Below are 20665 nucleotides of genomic sequence, written 5' to 3' on the forward strand. Positions count from 1 at the left end.
CGCCCCTGGCGGCTGAGGCGGGATGGGTGGGTCTGCGTCACAGCAGAGGTACGGACGGACTGACTGGAGGAGGAGGAGGAGGAGGAGCGCGTCCGCCGCAGGATGGAGACGAAGCGGGAAGAGAGCGCGAGCGGCTTCAGGAAGGTGCGGGGGGCGGGGCCGGGCGGCCGCCTCAGCGCTGTGCGAGACGCCGCGCGCTAAGCGGCGGCCCGGCGCGCCCCGTTCCCGCCCGGCGCGCGGCGGTGTCCGTGGCCCGGCTCCCTGCGGCCCCGCGCTCCGCGAGCGGGCGCTTCCCGCGCTGTGCAGCAGGGGGCGGCCGCCCCGCGCGGCCTCAGACTCCGAACCCCCGGCTCGGAGTCGGAGTCGGAGTCGGCACGGGCGGGCTGGGCTGGTCCTGGCGCCCGCGGTCCTGGCGCCGCCGTGGGAGGCGCCGTCTGCTCCGTCTCCGGGCCTCGCGGCCTGTCCTGCCTGGAGTCGAGCGCCTCGTCCGGGCCCCGCCTGGCTCTGTGCGGCCGGCGGACCCCCCAGGCGGCCGGTGCTTCCCGCCAGGCCCTACCGCTCCTAGCAGCGGGCTCCTTCCCTCGACACGCCCTGCTGCTCCCTCCTCTCGTGGCCCTTGCGGGGGAGCGGCATTGACTGACTTACCGACTAGCCGCCCGCTTCCCCGGCCACATCTGCAGCCCCTCGCACGCCTGCCCTCCATGCGTCTCCGGTCCGTTCCCTTTCGTGGCAGCACCACTGCTGGCCGCCTCCTGCCACAGGGCGAACATCTGCTCGTATAGCCCGGCAACCTTCTCCGCTGCCCCAAGCCTGTCCGCGGAAATCTTTCCACCTCCGGCCACTCATCCTTCCTCATCTGCTGCTCCAGATCCCCCGACACTCACCATTCTAGTGCCCCTTTAACACAACTTCTGGGGGCTGGAACAACTGTCTTTTCTTGCTTACCCCATGTCCCCCATCATTGCCTCACAGAAGACGGGCAGTTTCTAATCTCACTTCCTTCTGCTCGGTGGGCTGCTTTCCCCCACCTTCCAACTCCCTGTTTGGTGTTAGCAGCAGTGGCACTCTGTTGCCTGGTAGGTTGTACTCCTGGGTAGGCTAGGACCAGGCTTTTGAGCTTTAAGTGGGGTTTCTTGTGCTGCACCCCTAGTTTTTGTTTTGACCTGCCCAATAACTTCTCACTGATTATAACCATCCTTTCCTATCTGGGGTCCTGCAAGCCCTTCCTCCTTGATGCTTTGATCAGCTCGTTTCTGAGTTCAGTCATGTTTAATGTGTCTATGCAGATGACATGCAAATCTCCTTGCCTATCTCTGCCCTCTCCTTCTATCTACTTAAACCTCATCAAACTTGCTCACCTGTAATTTCCTGTGCTAAAAACTGGTTATCAGGTAGGATGCCCTGCACCCAGAATTATTGCCGAAGCTTTGGAGCCTGGTATGTTCAGACCTGGCATCTCAAAAGCACAGTCTAAGCAGGGATAGTTTGAGGCGTGTAGACAACTACAGCCTAGCCCAAAATTTAGACTTTACAACAACTTTTAAGCTTTATCTTAAACCTAACTGAAAAGGTTGCACTGAAGTTTCTAAACCTCTGCAGTAGTTGCAACCCAACTGTGATGGCACTTAGCAGCTGATGTTGACTTATCTGACTCCCTGTGAAGAATAATGCAGGACTTTAAATACAAGCTGCTGATAAAATCTTAAACACTTCTTCCCTTTATCGAGAACTGCTACAGATAGAAACCAAATCTTCATGTCATTGGAAACTGAGAATTGCAGCTTTCATTAATATGAATATTCATGTAAATTGAAGTCTGCATCTTGCACCTGCTGGTGCTAGAAACACTTGAGAGGTGTGTGTAAGCAGATGTTTCCAACCACTGATTCTTGTGCACTGATCAGAAAATGAAAGACTTTCTCTACACAAACATGATATGCAGGGATTTAAATACCTATTGTATAGTGGTATCACCTAGGAGCTCAGCCAAGACCTGGGTCCCATGTGGTTAGTACTGCACCGATCCTTAGTGAGACACAATCTCAGCCCCAATGAGCTTACAGCCATAGTAGACAAGAAAAATGGAGGGGGAGTCCCAGAGAAGTGCTGCCTCAGAAGTGATTGGGAGATTTCCTCCAGCTGTGGGGCAGGGGAGGCCAGGACTGTTACAGAGTTTATGGTCAAGAAAAGAAGGAGAAGGAGCTTAATTTGCTTTTCACTCACCAGCTTTATCATGTTCCCTTTTCTTGCAGGAGACTGTGAACAAAATACTTCACCTCCACTTCAAAGATGACAAAACTCGAGGTAATTGCTTCTCCTGCACTTTCCCTAGAGGGCCAAGTTCCTAGGGGAATACTGTGCTGCCTATAGTACGTAGTGAAGCTGTAGCTGTGTTGGTCTCAGAGTATTAGACAAGGTGCATGAGGTAATGTCTTTTTTTTTTTTTTTGGACCATCTTCTGTGATGAGAGAGTTTTGAGCCACTCTGTGTGGCTTGAAATCTTCTGTGTCTCAAACAGGAATTGGTCCAATAAAAGATATTACCCAGCTGCCTGTAGTACATTCTATTCTGAAATTCAGGAATAGCAGAGGTCACCAGGAAGCCACCCTGGCTGTGTGCTGGTTTTCAGTTTAAATGGGCAAACGTTTTCTCCCTGCATGTACATGCTGTAGTGCTGCTGGCAGTTTCTGTAAGCAAATGCATGTTCCCTGGAAGTACATGCTGTCTAAGGCACTAATCTGGCTCCCATTGCCATAAAATCTGAATTTTTAATGCATATGCAAATAAGAAATTAAGGCCCAGAGAGACTAAGGGCTTGTTTACACGAGAACACAGGAAAATTAAGCCAAACTAACTAAAGGTGTGAATTTAAAGTGGATTAGTTAAATTGGATTAAAGCTATGTGTGGACACACTTATTCAGAATTAAAGTGGCCTTAATTTGGGTTAGTTTAATTCACTTAAGGGATTTGCTTAAGGACAAAGGGAAGTTTGTGGTGGAGCAGGGATTTGAACCCAGGGCTTAAGTCCCAGGCTATTGCCCTAAACATGTGACCATGCTTCCTCCTCCTGAGGCATGTCTTCTGAGAATGCTGCTCTCCCTTTTCTCTAGTCAACAGTGATGCTTTGCTGCTAATGGCAGAAATGCTGAAAGTGTTTGTTCGAGGTAAGTGATTAGGAGCTTCCCTTTTATTCTTGATACCAATGGTCATGGATTTGGGTCAACTAGAAAAGTTGCTGACCGTTCCTGCCAGGCACTGTGCATCTAGTTTGAGGGAGCCTTTCCAAAACTTCCCTCGAACTGCTCTTCTTGGGGTAGTCTAATTAGCAAATCGAGGTCTCTGGCAGGACAGTATAAGGAAACCAGCCTGTTCTGTCAAGTTGCAGACGCCCCAGTGCTAGGCTATTATACCCACTCTGCCCATGGAGTGGCCTTTCTACCTTGTTTGGTACCACTCCCTGGTGCTACATCACAAGCTAGTGTGAGTGAAGAGTGCTGAATGGAGAAGAGCCAGCTTCTTCTCAGCTTTTGCCATAAAATACTCCATTTTACACAAGACTGGACAACTAAAAGCAAAAAGGATCTTAAACTGCTTCCCCCAATGAGCTGAACTCTTTTACCCTCTAGTGCTTAGCTGCACACTGAAACCCAGCACTGTTAGCTTAGGACTTCCCTTTCCACACCTACCTGTGATCTTTTCTTTTCTTGCATGTGTGTTGCAGAAGCTGCAGCACGTGGAGCACGGCAGGCTCAGGGCGAGGACCTGGACAGGGTGGATATTGAACATGTGGAGAAAGTGCTGCCACAGCTGGTATGTAAAGTGCAGTTCAGATTCCCCTGCTAACAGGATATGGATGTGGGCAGAGGCATCTTAATCCTGTTCCTTCAGGGGGATGTTTGACTAATTAGTAATAACCTTACAGAGCTGCTGAGGACCCCACAGATGTGTTGACTAGTTGGAACTGTCTCTTACTGCTTATGGGAACTAAAGCAGCTGCTGCTCTTTCCTTACAGCTTCTGGATTTTTAGAGGCCTGATTGAGCAGAATGGTATGCATCAGCTGCTAAGAGGAAAAAGTCCTGATCTGGGAATTAATCTGATACTGAACATCTGAACTGGCATCTTCTGATGTTTAGCTACTGGACTGGAATGGGCACAGTGTAGCTTCACTATCCCCTTGCCCTTTTGCTGCAGTAGTTGCTGCTTCTCTCCCATCAGCTGAGCAGGGTAAGGCCCCAGCAACTGCAAAGAGTAAGATGCCATTCTAAAAGGGATGCTGCACATTTTGATTTTTGTAGGCCAAATGCCTGTAGCAGAACATCTTGCCCTCAAAAGCTGGCTCCCATCCTGCTCCTCAACGCTCCTGCAGTAGCAGTTTCCAGTGCACGGCCCGGAAATGAACAGGATGGTCAAGGCACTTATTACTTTTTCTACCTGTGTGAGAAACAGGTGCCACACTGTAAGGGGTGTGTGGAGCGAGTGGCTGGAAAACTTCCTCTAGCTGTGGGCTCTCATCACCTCAGCAGTCTGCTGTGGCAGGGTTTAAAGTCCAATTCCATGGCTGTCTGAGCAGTTAAACAGGCGCTTTGCTGCAGATCTGTGCCAAATGCAGGTACCTGATCTTTATTTTATAAATAAACAGTGCCTTTCCCCCAGTGCTTTCCAGCATTCCTCCAGGACTGTGACATCAAAGAGCGCTTAGAACCTTTTAACTGTTTGATATTCTCAGAAGCTGCTTCCCTCTGCTATAAATTTGTTCTCACACAGAAACATCAATAAATCAAAAATAAGTCTCCTTGGCTCAGGCTTTTCACTGTAATTAATCATTGAAAGTCAAGTTGCTTCAAAGACTTGCTCAGCTTCCCCCACCCTCTTCTCTAAATCTTCACAGGACGAAAGGAAAACTTTTAAAAAGGGACAGAATAACAAACAGCATGTGTGAGAATCCCACATCATGGGACAGCCTGTCCCCTTTGCCAGCAGGGGAGGGGGAAGCTATGAAATAAGAAACCTTACACATGTAGGCAGGACTGACACTGCTGAACCTGGCTTTGTTGGGAAATATTAGGCCTAATGCTGGAGAAGCAGCTGACACCAGCATGTCTGAAATTTCCAATTGCTTAATGTCTTCTGTTGGGGGAGCTTTTGTTTCAGTGGTAAAGATTTCCCAACTGGCACCTGTAGCAGGCAAGGAGTGGATATATTTATACCCTAACGAGCCACCAGCACTGGTTCTCTCCCTCTGAGGCTACAACTGGTGGCAATATGATGTGGGAAGCTTCTGTTGCCTCATCTGTGTGGCTGTAGAACAGAATTCTATGAGCACCAGGCAGTTTGAGGCTTTATGAAAAGATAGGTCAGATCAACTGATGCTTATATAAATCAGATGCTAAGTGTCTCATGCATGACTCAGGTACTGAGCACTGGGACCTCATTGTGATTGCCCTGGTGGTAAGACTGTCTCAAGGCCTATCTGTATTTTTCCAGAGCATTTACCCTGCCTACCTATTCCTTGTCTCTGCCCTTCCATGGAAACAGCATGTTAAAGATCTACCAAGGTAGCCTTCTAGTGCATGCACTGTGATGTCACTTCTGTGAGCTGGCAAGAAACTGAGACCTTTATAAGGACAACCTTTAACAGTGGCTGCTAGCATTAACCAAGTGCTTTATGAATAGAGGACCGATTTGTTTCAGAACTATGGAGGTTAGCAGCCTTTCACCATCCCACTGACCAGGTGCAGTTTGCACAGTGTTTTGTGCGCTTAGTCTGTTAAACAGCCAAGCTGGGGTAGAGAAGAACTGACTGAATAAGGTAATGAGATGCAAAAGGGAGACAAACCACAGCAAGATTCCACAGAGATGAAAAGGATTAAACTAATCACTTTAATTCTAAGATTACTTTAGAATTAACCCTGGAGTGGAAGAAGTTAATAAGAGTCCATCCTGCCTATTGAGGTGCTTGGTGAGTTTTCTTCCACCTAGGCCCTTTCTTATAGTTGCTTCTGCTTTGCTGTTTCCTCTGGGACTGTGCTGATGGCAGGGGGTTGTTCTTTCACATCTTCCTGTGGAACAGTCCCTCTTAATGTGGTGTGGGTACTTTGAGCCAGGCTGAAGGGCAGAGCTGCTCAACAAGCCATACATGTTTGGGGCTAGCGAGGTAACTGATGCTATTTCTGCAGTGATTCCAAGTCTGAGCTGATGCTGCTTGACCCATCTCCTAGCAGAGTGGATAATAGAAGCTTGGCTGCTAGGAACTCCCACTACCAATTATCCTTTTTTATTTCATTTATCCTCCTTTTGGAGAGGCTACAAGCATAGGCAAATGCTACCATTTGGCTTGCAAGGAGCAGCACTTCCCTGAGACATACCTTAGTGGGTGGTTTCTATGTAATGTTACTGTCTAGAGCACTAAATAGCCATTTCCTCACTGCCTGAGATTGGAGTGTACACATGCCCTTGTCTGTTCACATTTGGGTATCATGTAAGAAATCAATCTTCACTCCCTTACAGCCTGCTTTCTGCTCCCTCCACTGTGTTTCCTTTTTCCTCTTTTACCTTTTTCATTCCTCCCCCTCCCTCTGATTTTCTTCAAAGCATTTGGAAGTAATTAGACCTGAAGGGAAATGTGGGCCAGTGTGGGAGACAATGACAAGTGCCAGGAACCCTGGGTGCCCCTTTCAGCCACTTTGAAGTTCATTCAGATGGTACAAAACTCAGTTTTGCTTTGTTGAAAAGCGGGGAGGGGGAGGAGAGATGTCAGGCCCAATGAATAGGGAGCAGGTTCCTGTGAACTGATAAAAAAACAGAACAGTGGGGAAGAAACACATCATCAAAGAGACCGACAAAAAGGCCGCCTATGGCCACTGTGCTTTATTACATCTACAAGTTGTGCAGACACACACATAGTTCAAGGAAAAAGTTCTATACAGGGAAAACAGGAAACAAATGGTGAGAATTACCACCCTAACAGACTGACTGTCCAACCAGAATTACTGGACTATGAAAAATTTAAAAAAAAACAGCAGCTGGAATATTGTGGCACTACAGCTCATCTCTATGGCAGGCATATTTCTAAATCTTAACTCACACCCCACACTGCATATGCCCAAGGGAGACTCTTGGGAGTAGAGAACCCCTCCTTACAGTACTCAGACTGTAACCACACAGCAGTTCCACTGCAGGCAACGCCAAAGAAACCAACAGATGGAGAGTCAAATGAAGAGACTTTTCACTAAAGGTTTACTCTCATTAAAGGAGTAGTTATGTTAATTATATGTAATGGACATAAAATGCAGAGCTCAGTCAAGAGGCATAGTCCATGGACAAGCCATTAATAGATACCTGCATTTTCACTAAGACTCCACCAATGGAAAACAGACAAGTACAATGAAGCAGAAGTTCCCAGCAAGTGCCACTCACTGAATTGGGAGTAATTAAACAGCTCCTGCAGGACTACCAGCAGTAGTAGGCAGTGCCACACCACAGGAAGCAGGGGAAAGGGACCAGCTCTGCTCTGGGCAACATGTTACAGCTGTAGGTAAAATCGTGCAGTTTATTCTAGCACCAAGGTCTCGTTCCAGGCAGGAGAACAGCCACACTGTTTCAGGTAACCTCTGAAGACAGAAATTAGAAGGCTTGAGTATCAAACACCTACAGAAGCAAAGTCAGCAGTCAAGGGGTGGGGCTAGGAGGAATCTCTCTACCTGCTCCTTTCATATTACATGCTTGCAGGACACCTTGAGTTTCTTCTGACCCTGACTCTATTGCAAGGCAGACTGTCACAACACATGGGGCTTCGTCTGCTCCCAGCAAGGTAGAGTTGGCAATGTGAAACAGCTATTTTTTTGTTGGTTTTTCTAAGAAATAAATGATGTTCAGGGCTCTCCAGAACCACAAATGGTTTATTGACAAACTCTGAAGCAGTTCAAATGGAAAGTGCAAATGATTCTGCTGCTTCTCAGTCCAAGTAATCTTGCAGGCCAGCGCTTCCGATGTTTCATCTCTTCCCAGCTGAAAAACAAAGAATGGGATGATTATAGCACCTATCAGAATCCTCTGAGAATGGAGAAGCAGCTCCCACCCTAACCTACCAGCATCACAGCTGCCTGTCCTACATACTCACCCAATAACTTGACTTCCTAATTGAGACCCTGAACACACTTAGCACCACTCTCAAGCTGCACCCAGACAGTATATTTATAGCATTTTAAGTCAGTGCTTGGTAAGAGCTGAACAGTGGAGCCTACAACAACAGTGCGACTTCCAGGGCAGATATGACTACCCCTTCCACTGCCAGACCCACTGCTATCCACTCGTACTTGGCTGCTCACAGCCCTCCCAACTGAAGATCCCTGGCAGGCAGGACAGGTGGTTAACATTTTCGCTTCTTGCAATACAGACTTTAACCTGATATTCCCTACATAGAGGTTTTTTACCCACCATGGGTATGCATATTACTTCTGCAGACTCCTATGTATCATTCTAAAGCAGTTCAGCCACACGGGGGCAAATGGACCAAATCACAGATTTGATATTTCCAGAGTCACTTGATACCCTACTTTAGGCTTGCTGGAGCACTGCCAGAATCAACTGGTAAAATTTTAATTTCAAAAGTTGTCATCAGATCTCACCTAGAGATTTTAGCTCTACTTTGGTTTTTTATATTAGAAAGGGGGGAGAATGGAGGAAGTTGGCTACAAAACAGCAAAAACGTTAGGTGGTCTTTTTGACCTTTTATGACTCATTTTGTGTGCGCATAATTCAAGAACCTCGCTTCCAATTCACTTCACGTCTCAGATTTACCCTACCAGTTTTGAGAGAGATTGATACTGTGGAGTTCTGATAGAAACTCAGTTGCAATCTTAATTATAAAGTGATTGCCACCTCTCCACAGCAACAAGCACCAACAATGAAGTATTAACGACAGGCGTTTTAGCAAGACTGCACAATAAAGACAAAGGGGATGGTTCTGAGACAGATAGTGGCAGCAGACAGAAACAACCCGAACAGTTTTTACAAAGGTCCGGGGGATCTTTCCTCATCACAGTTGGAACAACAGATCCACATCATGCCCATCAACAATTAAACTGAATAGTTTTGGGATCACAAGTCATGGCAGTTGACTCCTGCAGTGAGGGTCTGTGGAGGCAGCATTCATAGAGAAGGGAGGGAAAGCTCTCCTCCTGATCCCAGATGATACCTGGCAACTTCAGCCACTTTGGTACTTTTTCAGTGGCCCTTCTCACTGGCTGTGAAACTTCAGAGGCTCTTGCTGGTTCTGGATGCGCTTCAGTCCTTTTCTCATCTGTCCCCTTTGGCCCAGCTGGGAGTGGAACAGCTGTTTCTGAAGCTGGCAGAGCAGAAGGGACTAGTGATTTGGACAAGCCTCTGAGAAGAGAAATAAGAAAGCAGAATGAAGAAAAGATTTTCACACTAGTCTCCAGACACCCCAGCTCAGTGATTCCTCAGGCCCAGGGCTCGAAAGGTTAATCTTCACCCTAGAAACAAAGGGTTTAGGGCACATACCAGCCTGCAAGCAGATGATCTTCCAGCTCCTGCTAGATTTAGCAACGGACATGCCTCCCCATTTAAGCAGGGTTCACCAAGCTGCAAAGTCATAAATAAGCCTGAGAGCAGGGGAGCGTTTTTTTCTAATGCCTGTGGGTTCTGCCTCTTTCCACCAGGAACTGAGTTGATTCTACCCTTCCCTTCCCACAAATGCCCACTCACATTATGTAGCTTTGTTCACAATGCCTACCTAGCTACTAGCAAGTCAGCGGTGGAAGGGGACACTGTAGATTCCAGAAGTTCTGGTCTCAAGTAATAATCTGTAAAACAAATCCAAATACACACACTTGTTAAATAGTGACTTCTGTCAACCTGCAGACACTGTTACCGCAGCACCTCAGAACCACATAGTTCCAGGTTATCTCCATTCATGTGCTTTAGTGAGTTTCTGTCTTTTCCCAATACTACAGCCAATACTGTTAGCCACTGGGTGGTAGTGACCCTCTCAAGCCATGCTGATTCCCTCCAAACTTCAATGTTCTGATTATTCTTTACAATTTCTAATCCATCCCTCAAACCGTGTGGTTTTCAGGCACTTGGTCTCTGCATTTCAGAGGTTATGTTTTCTGGACTCGGAACTCCCTTTACACCTATGAGAGAAGGGGACACTAATATTAACAGCTCCACAAACGTGGCAGAGAATCAGAGACAGCCCATCTCCACAGGAAGCCACAACAGGTTGGTCCCTACTGCCCATTTTCTAGTTCTTTGCCCTGATTAGTTTTAAAGCAATGAGATTTCCATGCTTCCCTTCAGAGACCACCACTCCAGGTTTGTCTACCGTCCCGGACGGGGCTGTCAGCTGGAGATGCTCTCCTGCAGACAGCTACTGCGGCTCATTGGGGGGGCCAGCAGGAAAGCTCTCTCCCATTGGCATAGAGTGGCACAGCTGCGCCATTGTAAGGTATCTAGTGTCGGCTGCCTTAGTGATTCACAACGGCAATTCAAGATTCACACAGATCTCATCCCTTCTACCAGTGCCCCTCAACCTTGAGCTGGAAGCACCACCTATGGAGAAATTCTCTCTCTAGGATTCATGAGTCTCCCTGCTGAGACTCCTAACGAAGGAGCTAATTGTGGAGAAATGTCTGCTAGGAATAGGATAGAACCACCACACCCCAGCCAAAGAGTAACAATTTACACTCATTCCGACATTAGACTGAATACAAACCAGTACCGAGCATGCCAGACTCCATATTCCATCCCCAAATCCCTAAGCCATCTAACCCTCCTGTCCTTCATTCCAGCTCCTCCACTCCTAGTTTTCCTTGGGATCTCTAGCTGGAGCAATTCTGAAGCCAGGGGCATGATTCATCTGGATATAAAACAGCAGCTGTGGAGCCATCTGAAGAAGAGATGGATGTAACTTACCTCTGTGCTCCTCAGATCCAAAGTGAATGACAGCAGCTGGGAAAAGGTTAGTCTGCAGCAAAGGGAAAAGAGATGGGTGAGAAGAGGACAAGGCAAGCTGCAGGGTTGTGTCAGTGTCATCTAGCCTCAGACATTACATACACCTCTCCAAGGGAAGCCCAACTCTTCCCCAATTCCAGGGCAAAGGCATTGTAGCCATGAAAACATGGGCATTTGCTCATCAGCCTTCTTCATCCCCAAAGCATCACTTTCTACTGTGGGCAGCAAAGCCCCTTAACATAAAAGCAATTGTGAGAGTTTCAGGAATGCTGAAACTGAACACGACAGCAGCTCAGACACTTCTTTGCCAGTTATCTCCTGGCTGTATCTTCTGGAGCCCAGTTTAAAATGAAAGCAAATGCAAGCTTAGCTAAATGCAAGCAGGATGGACAGGCCCATTTTCAGTGTACTGGGTACCATCTACACAGACATATTTGTGGAGCCCAGGTGGCATTCAGTGAGAGCCCCCGCAATCTGTTACTCTCAGTGATCGTCAGCCTCATTTAGAAAGTTCTTGACTCCCTATGGGAAGTAATCTCCCCAAGGGCAGTGCCACGCCCCATGTTTGTACTGTCCCACTGGCATATGCAGAATAGCCTCCTTGTAGGCAACACCCCGCTACCAAGCCTGCATCACACTCCACTCCCTCCTAGTCTGCACTACCAGGGCCACCAGCTCTTCCTTCCCCTTCTTGAAGATACTAGAACATCTCTGGGTTCAGACGCTGGTTTCACTGTTGCTAACAACTGCCCCTTTCCTCTCCTGCAGAGAGCCTAAAATGTTCTTCAGTTCCCTGCTTTGGACAGACCATACTGGCACTTGCTGCCTGAAGGGGCAGGGAATCAATGTTGCATTAATGCATATCAAAGAAGTTGTTCAAGCCAGGCCTACAGACCTCCACCTTGCTATTCTAGGCTTGCATGTCATTTGGAGAAGCTGCCAATCACACTAGAAAATGATAAGCCCTTAGTGATTTTAACCTTCAGAGAGCAGTATAAACATTGGCTCCTTTTACAAGTTGGGGGTGATTTGAAAATGCATCCAGGTCAAGTTGTGGGGAGCAAGTGACTATAGTACTGTCCCACTAATGGCCACAGACAGACAAGGATCAATGTTTTCAGATTCATAGATTTTAAGTCTAGAAGGGACTTTGGATCATCTAGTCTGACCTTCTGTATGTCACAGGCCAGATAATTTCACCCAGTTAGTCCTGTAGTGAACCAAATAACTTGTCTGACTAAAATGTATCTTCCAGAAAGGCATCCAGTCTTATTTTGATGACTTCAAGAGAGGGAGAATCCACCACAGTAGTTTGATTAATCGCTGGAACATTTCACTGTTAAAAATCTGTCTTATTTCTAATTTGTATTTGTCTGGCTTCAGCTTCCAGCCATTGTTTCTTGTTCTACCATTCTCTGGTACATTAAAGAGCCCTTTAGTACCTGGTATTTTCTCCCTGAGAAGATATTCTTACACTAATCAAGTCACCTCTCAATCTTTTCTGATAAGCTAAACAGACTGAGCCCTGCAAGTCTCACCCTGTAAGGCATTTTTTCAAGCTCTCAAATTATACATGGCTTTTTTGTACTTTCTCTGATATTTGTAGATCCTTTAAAAAAGTAGTCACCAGAACTGGATACAATATTCCAGCATCAGTCTCACCAATGCCATATATATATATATATAATATATATATATATATATATATATATATATATATAAAGAGGTAAAAACACCTCCTTACTCCGGCTCACTATGCCCCAGTTTAGACATCCAAGGATTGCATTTTTTTGCCACAGCATCACACACACGGGAGCTTATGTTCAGTTTTTAGTCCATTATGATCCCTAAATCCTTTTAGGGTCATTGCTTTCCAAGATACAGCACCCATTCTGTAGGTATGCCCTGTAATCTTTATTCCTAGAATATCTGACCTTGCATTTAGCTGTATTAAAATACATTTTGTTTGAATGGGCCCAGCTTATCAAGTGATCGACACCTCTGTATGACTGTCCTGCCATCATTATTTACCATTCTGTCAATCTCCGAGTCATCCACAAATTTTAATCAGCGGTGATTTTATATTTACTTCCAGATCATCAATGAAAATGTTCAGTAGCATTGGGCAGAGAACTGATCACTGCAGAATCCCCTAGAAACTCCCCCATTCAATGAGCTGCTTTTTGATATGTCAGTTAGCCAGTTCTTAATCCACTTAACATGTGCTTTATTGATACTGTATGTTGCTAATTTTTAATGAGACTGTTGTGCAATATGAAGTCAAATGCCTTACAAAAGTCTAAGTGTGCTACATCTATGCAGTTACCCTTACCAATCAATTTGTAATCTCATATAATGAAATATCTTTATGGAAAGAGCCATGATGGAAGGATGCAACTACAATGCAAGGTCTGGCCACAGAAATGGGGAGATGTAGGGATTCTGCCCACCTCCACAGAGAATGACCCAGAGATTGGAGGCTGAATCCCCTGTGCCTTCTTTCTTGCCTCCTCACTTTTCCCTATGTCTCAAGTCATTTCTGCTGCAATGCAAAAACATTCAGTTGAATCCCCATGATTCAGAATCCTCAAGACAGGAGACACTCTAGGGGGCTCCACAGAATGAACCCATGCATCAGCCATCTAGAAATGCCATAAAACAGTGGACTGCTGCCACCACTTAACTAATCAGCACCAAAACCAACATCCCATCCTCAGGCAAAAGAACCTCTGCTGAAGAGAAGAGTGGAAACATTGTCTAGTGATTACAGCACAAGACTGAGCCATGAGGCCTGGGTTCTAGTCCTATTTGTCAGTGACAGCTATTTGTACCTCAGTTTCCCCACCTTTAAAGCGGAAATTATCATAACATCACGCAATGAGACTGAGGTTATAAGTGTGTATGCATTTTGTGATCCTCAGCTGTAAGGTGCTAGAGATCAAGGATTAACATAACAACCATACATGTCAGACCAATGATCCATCTAGCCCATCTAACCTGTCTTCGGATAGTGGCCAGTATCAGGTGCTTCAAAGGGAATGAACAGAACAGGGCAACTATCAAGTGATCATCCTCTGTCATTCAGTCCCAGCTTCTGGCAGTTAATATCTAGGGACACCCACAGCATAAGGTTTATCCTTAACCAGCTTGGCTATAGCCATTGATGGAGCTATCCTCCATGAACTTACCTAATTCTTTTTTGAATCCAGTTATCCTTTTGGCCTTCACAGCATCCCCTGGCAATGAGTTCCACAGGTTGACTGTGCATTGTGTGAAAAACTTCCTGATGTTTGTTTTAAATCTGCTGCCTATTAATTTAATTGGGTGACCCCTGGTTTGTTGTACTGTGAAGGGATAAACAACACTTCCCTGTTCACTTCTCTCCATACCATTCATAATTTTATAAATCTCTATCATGTCCTCCCTTAGTCGTCTCTAATTATTAATTATTGACCTGTTAGTAATTTACTCATCTCCTCTTCACTTACTGTAAAAAACCTGTGTTGCCTGCAAAGTATACATTCAGATAATATCTGCAACTTTGTCTTTCCCATCCCTTCCTTCCACTGTCTTTAATACTCAACTGTTATATCATGTAATTTAGACAGCAAACTCTTTAGGGTGAGAACTATATTTTATTTTCAACTACCTAGTCAAATGTCACAGTAGGACAAACTGTAGAGAAGCAATTTCTCAACATCTCAAAGGAATGCTTCTTGAAACAGCTAGTTCTAAAGCACACAAGAGGAGAAGCTAGTCTCAATTTAGGTCTAAGTAACATGTAGGATCTGGTTCAAGAAGTAACAGAGGGTGAGGCACTAAGTAACAGTGACCATAATATAATAAAATTCAACATCACAGGGGGAAGATACAGTACTAAAAATTAAAATATTGACACCAAATTTTAGGAAGAGATTTCAGTAAAATAAGGAGGAGACTGATCAAAAAGGTCCTTAATCTTAAAAGCAAAGGAAGTAAAATCCCTAGATATGGCATGGACATTACTTAAGAAAGCAATGGAGTCTCAGAAGGCATATGTACCACTGAACAAAATGAAGCAAGAAGTAAGTCAATCTGGTAAATGGTAAGAGGTTATTTAAGCCAAAAATAAATCCTTCAGAATTTGGAAATCTAATCTTAGTGAAGCCAATAACAAAGGGCATATAAACTACAGCAATGGATGTATGAGAAGGAAATTTGAAGGAATAGGCTGGAATTAGAAGCACAAACAGCTAAAGGAACAAAAATAAACATCAAGAAATTACATTAAGTATATCAGAAGCAGGAAACCTCCAGAAGAAATGGTGGGTCTGCTGGATCACCAGGGGTTGGCTGAGAAGCTAAATTATTTATTTGCATCAGTCTTCACCACAAAGGATGTTGAGAAAGTACTTATCTTACACCTGATTTTTTTCTGGTAATAAAAGATGAGGTGCTCTCAGAGCTGAGGTGGCAGAAGAATAGGAGCTGAAGCAAACAAATTAAAAAGCAATAAATCAGCAGGCCCAGGTAGTCCATCCAAGAGTTCTCAAGGAAGTTTTCAAGTTCTCATTCTGAAGAATAATGAGTGGCTATCAAAAATACTAATTGGCTTATTAAATACAGCTACTATTGCAATGTTGTACCTCTATTTAAAAAGGCTCTGGGGTCATCTAGGGGATTACAGACCAGTGAAAACTTACCTATGTTTCTGCCAAATTCAAAATTGTCATTAAAAATAGAAACATATATTTTCCAGGTGTTTTATGGTCTAACAAGCATGGATTCTAGAAAAGAATGTGTTTTACTAATCTATTAGAATTCTTTGTTGGGCATAAAGGAGAACAGGTTGACATAATTTAGTCAAATTTTCAAAAGACCTTTGGCAAAGTCCATCATAAAAGGCTATTAAAAAACCAAGTTGTTTGGGGTGAGAGGCAAGGTATTGTCATGAATCAAAAACTGGCTAAGAGACAGGAAAACAAAGAGTAGGATTAAATGATCAATTTTCATCCTGGCAAAAGGTTAACAGCAGGAGCCTTAAGGATCTGTACTAGGACTGGTGGTGTTTAAAATATTTAGTAATGATCTGGAAAGAGAAGTGAGCAGGGTAGATTATCCCCCATCTGCCTACTGTGGGATTTCTTGAACCTTCCTTTGAAGCCTCAAATGCTGGCCATTGTCAGAAATGAGATATAGACTGGATGGACCTAATCCAATGTGTCAATTCCTATGTTCCCATGCATGTACAGCACTAAGCACAAAGAGGACCTGATCCTGATTGGGGCATTGGAATGCTACCCAATATAAATATTAAATACAATTAGCAGCTTCTGGGGAAATAAAACTGCATCGCCTATTTTCCTGTCCACAAACTTGAAATGAGAATGTGACATTACAGCTCTTTGGACATCAATCCAGGAGGTCTGGGAGACATGAGCACACAGTGACAGTATGGGTGCCAGCATGCAACATCCAGGAAAGAGAGACTACCCCATCCATCAGCATTAAGTCTGAGCTCCCTCCTAGTAGCCAGGAATTTGTACATCCTCAAATTCCTGTCACATTTTAGCAGCAGGAAATATTATTTATTAGGCCTTTTAACATTTCCTTTGCCAATCAGCAGGACCTAAACTTGCCTGCTCCAGTCACAAAGGCAGCTCTCCGTAAACGTTGTAATTAAAAAGTACCAGACATGGTTAAGAAACCCTACAGAAAACTCTTGTGAAAGCTTTGATGTCTCCGCTGCATTCGTCTGAAGGGATTCCACTATTAGGAAGGGGTAACTTAGAAAGGAGCCTCCCTCCCCCCTGGCCCCTCCTCGCACACAACCCCCTTTACACACAACATCCTTTTCATAGCAGCTGCGACTTGGAAAATGAGGGTTTTGTAGCGTGTTAGTGTTGGAATTTTTTAATAACCTCCCCTCTCTCTTTTTCCCCTCCCGCCCAATTATCGTGGTGAATAATTAACATTCTGAAGGAGATAACTAAGCACAGCATTTCAGAGCTCAAAGCCCTTTTAGTTCAAAGCCCTTCCCTTTTCTCTTCCTTTCCCGTTGCCACCACTAAAACTTCCTTGTCAATCAAGCTCTGGGCACACACATCAAAGCAGCATGTGGGAATGGCCCCAAGGGGTCAGAGAAAATTCATGGCAAGATCTGCAAGTGAGGCACAAAGAGAGAGGGAGAAACACACACACAGAGCAAGACAGAGACACTCAACCACACAGACAGAGCACGCCCCAATATGAATCACTACCCTATTTACTCACAAGTTGACAAATAACCCTAGCTCTAGATTCAGGCTCCACCTCCCCAACCACTTCCAACCACTGGCAAAACATCAGTCCAGAGCCCTTTTTATTGGAAAAGAAAAAGGAACTCGACAGCAGTTCACAAGTGCAAAAAACATTACCTCCTCTCCATGGCTTATTTTACCTCCCACACATCTTTTTCCTTCCTATGGCTCAAGCAATACAGATTCCCCTCCCAAATCATATTCCTAATATATCCCTTTCCTGTCAATCTAGGTATAATATTAGGTCACTAATGTAATCCTTTATTTGGCTTCCTGTATAGTTCTTAGGTATCAGCCCAATTTAATTTGAACCCTCAAGGTTGAATATGATTCATGGGTTAGAAGAAGGCATCCCACAGGCACACAAACCCTCCTGTCAGTCACAGGCAGGGCACATCCCATTGGCAGGGATCATGCTCTTTCAGTTATGTAAAAGTCAGCATAAAGTTTAACCACAGGAAAAATCAAGGTACTTTGACATTGGCCACAGAACGTCTTAGCATAAAGATGTGGTGGTTTTCAGTATTTGCTCAGTCTAGGAAGGCACAGGAAATCATACAGTCCCAAAGCCACAGAACTTTTCAGCATGTCTCTAACACTGCTCTTTGCTGCAGCAATCAATAGTGTCAATACTTGAGTTTCACTCTTATCTCATTGGGTAGAATGTTCACTGAAAACTAATGTTCTTGGGTCAACTCCCATTTCTTCATCCAAGAAGATGCAGCAGCTGTTTCCAATGATTGACTCATTGTCTCCATGACAGGATCCCTTCAGTGAGTGCTTGGCTCTGCTCTCTTTCATGAGTAATGCATCAAGAGAACAGGTATTCTCCAGACCTGCTGGAGATCACATTCTCCGTTAAGTTCTATATTATATTAAATAGCAATAGAATCTCTATGGGTCAGAAAAGATTTTTAAAAAAGCTCTTATAGTCACAGGCCTGGCAAGATAGTAAGCAGAATGACAAGCTATTTGAAACAAGATTTCAGAAACCTGCAATCAACTGAATGCGAGGAGTTACTATATTATGATGAGTAATCTACTGTTTGCTGTTTTCCATATTCAAATAGGATTACCCAGCAGCCCCATTTCTCTGATTTCTGTCCAGAAGTGCAGTGCCATTGCGACTTGGGGAATGGACGCTATTATCCCACAGACTGAGAATGCTGAAATTCCCCTTAGTCAAGCTCTGGTTCCACTATCCTGACATTTAGTTGTACAGCAGCAGCACCTAGGACCCCCAAATGAAATCAAAGCTTCCACTGTGCTACATGTTATGTATACATACAGTAAGACACCTTACAATATAAATAAAGACAAATAGGTGGGAGATTCTGTTATCCCCATTTTAGAGATGGGGGAATTGAGGCACAAAGATTAAATGACCTGCCCTACAGGAAGTCTGTGGCAGAGCCAGGAATTAAACCCAGATCTCCTGAATCCCAGCCCAGGGCTTTAATCAAAGGACCACCCTTCCTCTTCAGAAGAATCCTGGACAGTCCAATCCAGAAGTTAAAGACAAACCTTAAAGTTCTTGGGTCAGTTCGGCAAGACAGACTGACGTTCTGAGTGAGACATTTTGGAGCAGTGGCCCTAGGCAGGTTACATCTTCATGATGAAGGTATGAGAGAGACAAATAAGGCCAGCTCTCAGGATCCTTAAGAGTTCTCTCTCTTGTGAGAGCTGGCAATGGCTGACAGGAGCAGAACTAGAGAGAACTTCTGCCGCTGGCAAAGCATGGATACATAGATAAGGAGTGACCCGTAAATTCAATACATCAAGCTTATACCTGACCATTTGCACAACTGCATATTCAGTTTTCTGTAGAAAGCCGGTAACCCTAATTCCATGCTCTTCCCAAATCCTGATGCCCTAGGAATCATGAAAAACAGCAGCAGTTCAAATGAGCACCTTCTATGGACAGTGTGCATACAGTAGTTTCAAAATACATAACCTCAATGTGTCCAGCTAGTTTGAGTCATTTGAGAAATGATGCTCTGAGAGGTTGCTCTTTTCTACACTAGAGTGGAAGGAAGAACATCCAGACACAGAAGGAGTGGCTCTGCTGCAAACACACATGCATGGTTCACAAAACTGTTTGAGAAGAAGGTCCCAAGAGGCTGCCATAGCCACGTGCAGTCCAGGTAGGTATTGTGTTGAAGGGGAATTTGCCATTAGCCATCGATTAGTTCTCAAACTTCAGGGGGTTAATTTACATTCCAAGATGATTTGGCAAATTCTTCAGTGATTATCAATGTAAATTAGATACGGAGAAATCTTAGTACATCCAGGAAATCAAGTACCACAGCGGCCACCACAGTATTTACATTCCCCCACTAGGGCAGGATTGTTCCCAATGGTCCATTCTCTAGGTTTGACAAGTAGCACCAAAAAAAAAAAAAAAGCTACTTATTCAATTCCCTAGGGATTACTTTTCTCCATAGAGTTTAAGGCCAAAAGGGACCACCAGATCTTCTCATTTGACCTCCTGGCTATCCCAGGCCACCAACACCACAAGCATTAAACCCAACCCCCAAAATTAGACCAAAGTACTACAGCCCACAGGAAACTGAACTATTATGTGCCGCAGGCAGAGACGGTGCACCAATACTTACGTTTACATCTAGGAAAGCGTCACATTTTGGGCCATCAGTCTAAAGATTCACCCATCACTAACAGAGGCCTTTGACTGAGTGACAGCTGAAGTTCTATTTCATATGTTTAAATGTGAAGCCACTCAGACATATGTGGTATACAACTCCAGAAAGCCTGGGTAAAAGGTGGAGTCTGGATCTACGGAGTATTGCATATTATGGTATAAATACCTAGATTAGAGTGACTCTTCCCAGTGAGACCAGCATCAATCACCCATGAGGACACATTCATGGCTCAGCTTTTACTGGCATATTTTAGTAGTTTGTGTTCTGGAGCAGAGAGGATCTCAGGCAGTGCTCTCTATTCCAGTACTTCTGCTGCATATCCCCACCCTCCTTCCCCACATCACACACAAACCCTGAAATGAATGAATGCTGCAAAAATATGCCCTTTATAACTGTATTGTTATTTTGTTTACTGAATTAATTCAGAAGCTCAGTCAGAGACTACTGTCTATGGGGGAACTTACAGCTGCTAGATGGGAAGCATTCTTTCCGTTACATGATCTGAAATTATTAGAGTGCCACAGGTCTGCTGTTAGTTTGATGTTAAAAGACTAGTAAGAAAATAAGTGCTTCAAAGGGACTATCATCTAGATGCAGAAACCCAAGCTACCAGCATGAAATGCTGCACAGCACACCCTGCCCCCAAACACGGAAACCAGTGCTTAGGGAAGCCAGCAGATCAAAAGCTTCTCTGACAAGAGAGCAAAGAGCGGCCAAAGGGACATTCTGCCTAAATGTCTCTTTCTTGTT

At 44.8% G+C, this 20665-nt stretch overlaps 2 protein-coding genes across 6 annotated transcripts in view; one reads left to right on the forward strand and one right to left on the reverse strand.

Annotated features, from left to right (window-relative positions):
• Nucleotides 1-9: 9 nt before the first annotated feature.
• CENPX (centromere protein X) lies at nucleotides 10-12658 on the forward strand. Of its 4 annotated transcripts, XM_067547130.1 has the most exons (6): nucleotides 10-144; nucleotides 2253-2304; nucleotides 3112-3165; nucleotides 3723-3811; nucleotides 10100-10245; nucleotides 10815-12658. In XM_067547130.1, exons 1-6 carry the CDS (start codon nucleotides 103-105, stop codon nucleotides 10846-10848), a joined length of 417 nt encoding a protein of 138 aa, XP_067403231.1. In that variant the 5' UTR covers nucleotides 10-102; the 3' UTR covers nucleotides 10849-12658. The 4 variants fall into 4 exon arrangements, with proteins under 4 accessions (XP_067403231.1, XP_067403230.1, XP_067403233.1 ...); XM_067547129.1 differs by lacking the exon at nucleotides 10815-12658 and having other exon boundaries at nucleotides 10100-10541; XM_067547132.1 differs by lacking the exons at nucleotides 10100-10245; nucleotides 10815-12658 and adding an exon at nucleotides 4015-5240.
• Nucleotides 6837-20665, reverse strand: part of ASPSCR1 (ASPSCR1 tether for SLC2A4, UBX domain containing) — an 82357-nt gene continuing 68528 nt past the window's right edge. For both annotated transcript variants that reach the window (XM_067547125.1, XM_067547124.1), the window contains exons 13-16: nucleotides 10939-10990; nucleotides 9758-9827; nucleotides 9200-9387; nucleotides 6837-8010 (exon numbers count right to left, since the gene is read on the reverse strand). In XM_067547125.1, coding sequence (XP_067403226.1) covers nucleotides 7997-8010; nucleotides 9200-9387; nucleotides 9758-9827; nucleotides 10939-10990 — 324 coding nt within the window. In that variant the 3' untranslated portion in view covers nucleotides 6837-7996. The remainder of the gene's footprint in view (nucleotides 8011-9199; nucleotides 9388-9757; nucleotides 9828-10938; nucleotides 10991-20665) is intronic.

The sequence above is a fragment of the Emydura macquarii genome, unplaced genomic scaffold (assembly GCF_026122565.2).
Source record: "Emydura macquarii macquarii isolate MOO-44397 ecotype Brisbane River unplaced genomic scaffold, CSIRO-AGI_Emac_v2 contig_1230, whole genome shotgun sequence".
Taxonomy (NCBI): domain Eukaryota; kingdom Metazoa; phylum Chordata; order Testudines; family Chelidae; genus Emydura; species Emydura macquarii.